Genomic DNA, 9,438 nt, shown 5'->3' with positions numbered 1-9,438 from the left:
GTTTAGGGCTGTTGTACATAGGGTCGCTATGAGTGGCAAGCGACTCGACGGCACATAACAACAATATTCAAAGACCATAGTTTTGAAGTTCTGAATTTTGTGTTATTTAGTTCATGACTAAATTACTTCCTTCTAGAATATACTTGTAGTCTTGTAAGGTTTATGTGTACACTCGCTGGTCACAGCAAGCAGATAAAATGCCCTCATATCTTTCACAACTATTCTCTACTGGAAAAGATGATGAATTTTTTCCCCCCTGTTGCCTCTTGTTGCAGATGTCAATAGTAATGAGTTCAGAGTACCCATTAGTACATTCTGATGAGTGGATAACAAGTTTCTGTTCATTTGTATTTTGGGGGGGAGCTGAGAGAAGAAAGAAAGGGGGCAAGATTCTCCAATTGCACAAATTGCACATTATTTGTGTTTCCAACATTAACAGGCAGAAACAGTAACACTTAAAACAAAATGTGCAGAAGATTTGTTTTTAAAACGCAAAGGGCCTGAATTCAGTTGGGTCTGTCCTTTTAAGTTCATTTTGTTGTAGATTAAGATATGGTCATTTCTCAATCTGTAATTCTCCAAGTCTAGTTTTTTAAGTTAACCATGTGAATCATGTTGTGAAATTGGGGAAATAATGTCCACTTCAATTTAACTGATAACCAAAAGATGCTTTTCACATCAAAGAAATGATCAGAAAGGCTGTGTCACATTCCAAAGCCCCCCCCAAAAAAAATTAACAAGAATGCAAACACAATGATAATGTACCTCTGCGCCAAGGCTTTGCCAACAGTGTAACTTCAGCGACGCTGTCCTGTGAAGCGGCCTTCCATTTGCCCAGTTCCTCTTCCAGAGCCAAGTTTCGGTGCCATGCCACCTCTTGGGAGAGGTTCTCTTCCATCACGGTCTCGCATCATTCCACCACCCACTCTTCCATGTGGACCACCAGGGCCTCGATCATTGCACTGTATATCCCTGCGATCCTCACCACCACCTCTGGTTTCCTGCTCTCTTGCAGCTCTTGTTTTTTTCTTTTCCACATTTAAGCGTACTTCCCCTCGAAACATAATTGGTTTTGCAATTAAGATTCTCTGAACTGGTTCAGAGTCATCAAAACCCACAAAGCCGAAATTTGGAAGCTTTCCCCCAACACCGTTGGTACTGATGTGAAGTTCCACAACGTTTCCAAAACTCATAAAAAATTCTTTCAATTCATTTTCATCAATATCATGTGGCAAGTTACCAACAAAAAGTTGATGACTGTCTGGATAGCGAATTATTCTACAGTTGTCAGATTCATTCTGTTCAGTATCGCCTCTGCCAAGTCTTGGTCCTCTAGGAGGAAAGCCAGGTCTTTCCCGGGGTCGCTATTCACGAACACGAGTTGGTTGAGACTGAACTTCTGGTTTAGTTTCAACTCTTGGCTTTGGTGGTTCTTGTGGCAGGGAAACAGGCTCTGCAGGAGGGGGAGAAGTAGACTTCTAAGTCTTCAAAGTTTTTCTCCTCCACTTGTGGTTTCAGTTCTTCAGCCTTCGTTTCAGATTCAGGCTCAGGTTCAGGCTCATGAAATGATTCTTCCAAAGGTTCTTCTGTGCCATTGGTCACAGGATGAGCTTCATAGTAACCACTATTGGCATTTTCTTGTACAGGTTGAGATGGTTGCCTTTCTTCTTCTTCTTCTTCTTCTGCTGCTGCTGCTGCTGCTGCTTCTGCTTCTGCTGCTTCTTCTGCTGCTTCTGCTTCTGCTTCTTCTGCTGCTTCTGATTCTGATTCTGATTCTGATTCTTCTGATTCTTCATCAAGTTCAGGTTCAGAATCTCCAAACACTTCATCTTCATAACGAAACATATCATTGTGAACATAAAATTTGTTTGAAACAGAACCCTTAGGAGCCAGAACAAAGGTTTGCATAAACTTCCTTTCTGGCTATCCACTGTTAGATAGCAAACCCATGACCTGCACAACTACTCCATCACTCAAGGTTTCATGAGCATCCACGTGACAAATTTTTGTATGACATTCACTGAAGTTCAGAGATAATACTTGGTGATGTATATCATTTTGGCCATAAACAGCTTCTTGGGGCTTCCCACTAGCATCTACTCCACCATGAACATAGGAAGAAGTCCTACCGTAAAACCTGTATAAATATTCTGGATCTTTATTCAGCAAATTATAGTATTGCCTCACAAACTCCTGCCCTACAAGCAGAAGACTGGGCTTCTCCATAACCATTTCTTTGCTGCACAATGTCAAATGCTCCAACCAACAGCGTTGGCGGGTATGTCTTGCAGAGGTCAGCAGGAGAGTCGCCTAGATGCAGCTGCAGAGGATTCCTTCTGCTTGCCGCTGCCTCCCACCAATAAACCTAAAGCCTCAGGAGCACGATTGCAGTGAGCGTGTTTCGCTCACAACCACTTCTTCCCTGGTGCCTGGCACTGCGGCAAACGACAAGGAACACAGACCAAGAATCTATTTTTAATAGTTGTTCGTTTCATTTTGTTAGATTCTTTTGCTTTGTTCTAATTTGAATGGCATTCTAGATTATTTTTCAAGTGCTTATACTTTGATTTTTTTTTAAAAAACCAGACTGCAGTATGGAAAAAATAATGGATAATATTTCATGAAATAGAAGAAAATCAGGCTAATCCTTGTGCATAGAGGATTGTGTGAGGTGATGAGTACTAAACTGGGTTTGGTGACTTGGGCTTCTAGTTTGTCATTTCATGTGTCAATCTGTTGCCTACATGTGCTAGTTTAATTTAGCATAAAATTTTTATTTTTTTTTTTAGGAGGACACTAAGTTTGGTATTATAGTTAATATAGAAAACTAGACAACTGATTTGAAGGTGAAATTTTTGTAACAAATACATCCTCATTTAACATCACTTCACAAATGATAATTTGTTTTGACACTTGTAATTTGCTTTGAGATCAGTCATCTGATTCATTACCTAATCTTTCTTCTTCTTTGTCTTTTCACTGAATGTTTTCAGTAGTTTTTTCATCATTAAAAGAAAATTATGACGTATTTTGAAAAGTAATATGTGTCATACGTATATATAAAGTGTTGTATACCATTGAGTCAGAACTGACCCATAGCTGAACCTCCACTGGGTTTTCAGAGGCATTTAATTGCATGGGAGAAGATTTCCCATCCTTCTCCCATGGAGCAGATCGTGGATTTGAACAGTATTCCTTTGGAATTGCAGTGCATATTTTTCCACTGGGCCAACAGAGTTCCCTAAATATAAGGTATTGACATAATTTATAGTCATTTAAATTTTTTTTTTTAGACAGAATGGTGAGGAGGGAAATCTTTCATAACTTTGTCACCCTGATGTGCTATATTTTTACTTGTTGTTGTTAAATGCTGTCAAGTTGCTTGCAACTCATAGTCACCCTTTGTAGAACAGCCCTAAACCCTGCTCTATCCTTTGCCAACCATATTGTCTTTGACAGACCTTCAGTGACATTACCCTAGTCACTGAATCAATCTATCTCATTGAGAGTCTTCCTCTCTTGTGTTGTCCCTCCACCCTTCCAAGCATGATGCTCATCTTCTAGGACTGATCCTTCCTTGCAGCAAGTCCAAAGTATGTCAGATTAAGCGTCAGAATCCTTGCCTCGAACGAGCAGCTGATTTCAAGAAGCAAGAAAATGTAGGACGCCCTGCTTGCTCCAGCTTCACCTACAGCAGGAACAGCTAGGGCCAAACTAGAGAATAGACCTTGAAGGGGAGAGCTAATATTGGCAGGACTGAGAACTTGGGAACACTAGCCTAAAGCCAGTGGCCAGAAGCTTAAGCTGCCGATGTGCACATTTTGGGAGCTGTATTGATTGTATTCTGTTGTAAATCTGGATTATAATCCTTTGACTTCCCCAGTGTGGTTCTATGTTGTCTGTGAGCTATTATATCAGGTTTTGAATCCAGCAAAGTAGTAAGATTGGTGTTGAGATGACTAGAAAGAGGTCCGGGAGTGTGGGGCACAGGTGTGACCTCAAGGGAATTGATTTTGTGTAACTGATGTTGTGGATGGGGACAGTTCCCCTTTGTGAACTTGGCAAAAGTCAGATATGACTGTCTCCATGTGACCTTTGCTCTTTTTACAAACTCTTTGTTTTGTGACCCCTGGTACCAAGGTTAATAATCCAAGTAAGATGAAATCACTGAAAACATTAATCTTTTCTCCATCTGTCTGCTAGCTAGAATCTTGACGGCGGTCATGTCTTGATGGCAGTCACGTAAGGGAAGTTTTTTTTGGGTCGTCTTTGATGTGTGTTACTGTTCTTTTTCCCCCCAATAGAGGGTATTCCTTGAGCCTTTGACCAAGGGTAGAGGTCTGCTAGAGGGTATGGCTTTATTAATTTTTGAATGAATATTCTTTAAATGACACAGCAGTCATTTGTCTTTTTGCTGTACTAAACAACTTGGAGTTGGTGTGATGCCAAACACTGTTCCATAGCCTTGTCAAATACCATGGTGGTTACATTATGTACAGTGTTTGGACGAGCTTCCAGATTGATTCATACTGGGACCCAGGAGTGGAATTCACTTCCTAAACTAGATGCCTCTGGGAACTCTACAAACTCTCTAAACTATAAATGTACAGAAATTGTTATAGAACAGAGTTCAAGTCTTTTGTGCAAAGCCTAACTGAGTCATATTCGACTTGATGATACATAACTACTGCTAAATGAGACTTGTTGTTGTTGTTGTTTTTAAGTGCCTTTGAGTTGCAGATGAGACTAGTGCTGTTATATCTGGAGGAACACTCTTCCACTTTGTACATCACTCTTTCTCAATGTGCTGAAGTAACCTGGGTTTGCTGTGTTGTTGTACATTGTGCCACTGGGGTATCAAATACCATAATGGTTTTCCAGTGTGGACAGTGTTTGGTAGAGCTCCCAGCTGTCAAGCAGGTTTGGAAAGCAGACATCTACTTCCTAAACAATATGCCTCTGGAATCTCTATGAACTGGAGAAACAATGGTAGTTATGGAAAGGCATTAGATGTTTTGTTCATAGAGTATCTATGAATTGTACTTGACTTGATGGCAATCAGCAACAACAATCATGATGCCCATTTGTGGCCCCATGGTGATGATTTGTGCTTTCTTGATGTTGAAATGTAATCCATGTTGAAGGCTGTAGTCTTGGATCTTCTGCCACAAGCACTTTAAGTCCTTATCACTTTTGATGAACACAGTTGAGTCATACCCATAATGCAGGTTGTTGTTGAGGCTTCTTCCTGTCTTGAGGGAATGTAAAGTCCAGCTTCTCAAATTATCTGTTTTAGCATATAGAGTGAAAAGACATAGAGAAGGAAAACATCCTTAACATAGACCTTCCATGATTTTGAACCAAGAAGTGCTCTCTTGCTGTGTTCAGACAACAATTTCTTGGTCTAGGTATATGTTTTCATATGAGCATAATTAAATGTTCTTGGATTCCCATTCTTCTCAATGTTAGCCATAATTTGTTGTGATCCACATAGTCACATACTTTTTCATAGTTGATAAAACACAAATTAACATCCTGCTGGTACTCTCTGTTTTCAGCCAAGATCCATCTGACCTTAGCAAAGAAATCCGTGGTACTATGACCTCTTCTAAATATGCCTTGTATTTCTGGCAGTTCTCTGTCAACTGTTGTAGCCCTTTTTGGATAATCTTCAGGACGATTTTGTTTACATTTTGTTACGATTTTGTGATATTAATGATAATGTTTGATCATTTCCACATTCTGCTGGATCACCTTTCTTAGGAATGGGAATAAGCGTGGATCTCTTCCAGTCAATTGGCCAAGTAACTATCCTCTGCATTTCTTGGAACCATCTGGTAAGCATGTCTAGGGCTGCATCTTTTTATTGGAATATGTCATTTCCTGGGCCTTATTTTTTGCCAGTGTCCTCAGTGCAATTTGAGCTTCATCCTTTATTACCTTTTGTTCTTGATTGATCATATGCTACTTCTGAAATTATTTCATACCGGTTCTTTTTGGTTTAATGACTCTGTGTATTCCTTCCATCTTTTGATGATTGCTAGATCATTCAGAATTTCCTCATTATCTTTCAGTATTGCAACTTGAGACTTAAATTTGTTTTGTTTTATTTTTAATTTTATTATTTTTGTGTGTGTACCGTCAAATCGGATCTGACTGGTACAGGAGGAGATTGTTACTCCTTCCCTGGCAGAGCATCTGGTGGATTCGAACCATTCACCTCTGGGATTGTAGTGTAGCTTCTTGCCACTAGGCCAACAGAGCTCCTCTTTAAATTTGTTTTTTAAGACTCAGGTTGAGAAATACCAAGTGAGTGCTTCCCTTTTGATTTTCGGACTTCAACTCTGTGTATTTTGCTATAATCCTTTGCTTTGTCTTCTGGAGCGATCCTTTTAAATTGTCCAACTCTTTTACTTTGTCATTTCTTCCCTTTGTTTTGGCTTCTCTGCGTTCTAGTGCAGTCATTGTTGGTGTTGAGTACCCTTGAGTTAAAATCAACCCATTGCTGACCCTCTGGGGCAGGTTTTCAGCGGTAGTAAATCACATGGGAGGAGTTCTCCTGTGGAGCTGCTGGTGTGTGTAGTGGTTATGATTACACACATGATAAATGTTATTGATATCACTGACTTGTACACATAAAAGAAATGTTTAAGTGACAGATATTTGCTATATATGTCAGTTTTATAAATGCACAAAACCCAACTGGAATTTAAGTGACATAAAATCAAAACAAAGATTTTCATCACTGGGCCGATTGGCAGCATCATGATAGATGGTGAAGAGATTGAGATTATTAACAGCTTCAGTTTTCTTGGCTCCACAATCAACACTCTTGGTACCAGTAGCCAGGAAATCAAAAGAAAAATTGCATTAGGAAAGTCTTGCTGTCAGGGACCTTTCCAGAGTATTGAAGAACAACAATTTCAGTCTGGAGAGTAAGGTGCACCTGATCCAGGCAGTGGTCTCTGTAGTTACTTACTGTGTATCAGAAAGCTGGACAATGACTAGGGATGATGGAAAGTGAATTGATGTGAACAACAAATGCTGGCGAGGTGTGGAGAAACTGGGACCCTTATTCATTATTGGTGGGAGTGTAAAATGGTGCAACCACTGTGGAACATGGTGTGGTGCTTTCTCAAAAAGTTGCAAATAGAGATACCATTTGACCCAGTGGTTCCACTACTGAAAATATACCCTAAAGAAACCATAACTGCCGCCCAAGCAGATATATACACACCCATGTTTATTGCGGCTTTGTTCACAATAGCATAGAGTTGGAAACAACCTAAGTGCCCATCAGCAAACGAATGGATAGAGAAGCTCTGGTATATTCACACAATGGAATACTATGCAGCATTGAAAAACAAGGAACTCATGCAATATTATTCAAAATGGGTTACCTTGGAGGACATTATGCTGAGTGAAATATCTGTCACAAAAGGACAGATGTTGCATGGTGCCACTATTGTAGAACGGGGCTGACATTAGGGTTGGGGTGAGACAGAAAAATTGGATAAAGTATGTATATTGCATTGAAATAGATGAGGGAGAGAACTATTTGAAAGCAATATATGATTGGGTATTATGGTTATGATAAGAGTCCAGAATGAAGGTTGCATAGTGGAGTATACTTGGGGCAGGGGCGGGGGTGGGGGGGAGTTCTGTACCAATGAAATAATTTTTCTTTTACTTTTCAAAGAGGAGTGCCAACTGCGGGGAGGGGTGGGCAGGGAGAAAAATGCAACAGTGAATATATGGAAATCCAAAATTTCTGTAAACATTCATAAAATTAAAAAGAAATAAAAAACAAACAAGAAAGAATTGATGTCTTTGAGCTGTGGTTCTGGAGAAGAATATTTAATATACCATGGACTGCTAGGAGAACAAACAGATTCATCCTAAAGAAGGTGAAAGAAACCAGGATGCTCCTTGGAGGCAAGGATTCTGAAGCTTTATCTGACATACTTTGGCATACTTTTGCAAGGAGGGACCAGACCTTGGAGAGGGACATCATGCTTAAAATGGTGGACAACGCAAGAGAGGAAGACCTTTAATGAGATGGATTGACTCAGTGACTGGGATAGTAAAGGTGCCTCTGTCAGATACAGTAAGTTGCCTCAGGATAGAGGAGGGTTTAGAGCTGTTTTTACTTAGGGTCACTGTGAGTCACTCGACTTGATGGCACATAACAAGAACAAGAAGACTAATGTTGAAAAACAAAATAGATTATAACTTTGGTGCTTATGGGTAACAATTTTCAATCCATCTTACAGCTGATTATGTGTAGATTAATAATGAAATTACATTAAAAATCACTGTGTTAAAATGTAAAACTCCAAATGAAATCTCTTGCCTTTGAGTCAATTCAAACTCATAGCAATCCTATTAACATAAGGAAAAGTAAAAGACATTGGCCAGAAGGAAAGGATAGCAGTTAGAGACTTGGTTCTGATAGGGAAAAGTAACAAGGATTTGAGTATTTTTCCACGTAAACCTCCTCACCATTTTGAATTTTTAAAAAAAGTAAGTACATATGGTCCTTAATGCTTTTATAGTAATAAATATATAAGAAGTCATTTTAAGTCATTTTTTTATTTGATGGAAATAGGCATAAGTGTGCTTACTTCATCCTTAGATTTACTGAAAGAAGACAGATTTTTAAGTTACAGCCTAATAGCTTTTAGAGAGCTCTGATAGCCTAGTGGAATGAAGCTGCACTGCAGTCCCAAAGGCACATGGTTTGAGGCCACCACCAGCTGCTCCGCAGGAGAAGGATGGACATTCTCCTCCTGTACAATTAATTGCCTCTGAAAACCTGCCAGAGGGTCTGCTATGGGTTGGTTCTGACTCTATGGTACACAGCAACAATAGCTTTTACTGTGGCATTCATTTTAAAGCACACTGGAAGGCAGCACACATTTTCTGACAGTAATCTTGTAAAGCTGGTGAGATGCTTATGTGTGAAAAAAAGTACTTTTAATATCTGTGTGAAGCATCTGTGCTCATACTGCTTTGTTTTTTGTTACAGGGTTTCAGACAACATAAAAAAGAAGGAAAGTGTTCAAATTTGAATTAAGAAGTAAGTCTTAATTGAAAAGAAAGTAAATTAAGAGAGTAAGTAATTAAAGAAGCGAATCTCACCTTTTTTTGTACACCTTTTGTGGGTTTTAGAAAATTAAAAATGTAATGTGATAACAATATTAAAGAAATTTGGTTTCCAAACTCATAGAGGAAAGATTGCTCCACACCCCCAGTACAACTCACGTGATGCCAAAGTGTCTTCTCACCAGGTATTTGCAGGTTGATTGAGTGTGTAAGAATGTGTTCAGACTCTGGTAGCATTGTCTGTAGGACAGTTGCTAACCCAAGACGCCTCATTGGCAGTTTGAATTCACCAGCTGCTGCAAGAGAAAAAGATGGACAGTCTTTTCCCATGAG

General features: G+C 39.5%; 1 protein-coding gene and 1 pseudogene across 1 annotated transcript in view; one reads left to right on the top strand and one right to left on the bottom strand.

Moving 5' to 3' along the window:
• LOC102843772 (survival of motor neuron protein-like) overlaps positions 1-9,087 on the top strand; it is a 36,890-nt gene extending 27,803 nt beyond the window's left edge. The window contains exon 8 of the mRNA XM_006900035.1: positions 9,029-9,087. Within this exon, the coding sequence (XP_006900097.1) occupies positions 9,029-9,076 (48 nt within the window). The 3' untranslated portion in view covers positions 9,077-9,087. The remainder of the gene's footprint in view (positions 1-9,028) is intronic.
• Positions 798-2,250, bottom strand: LOC102843369 (annotated as a pseudogene).
• Positions 9,088-9,438: the final 351 nt, after the last annotated feature.

This window comes from Elephantulus edwardii, unplaced genomic scaffold (assembly GCF_000299155.1).
Source record: "Elephantulus edwardii isolate Elephantulus edwardi_28Jun2011 unplaced genomic scaffold, EleEdw1.0 scaffold00271, whole genome shotgun sequence".
Taxonomy (NCBI): domain Eukaryota; kingdom Metazoa; phylum Chordata; class Mammalia; order Macroscelidea; family Macroscelididae; genus Elephantulus; species Elephantulus edwardii.
This window is presented reverse-complemented; position numbering and strand designations above follow the sequence as displayed.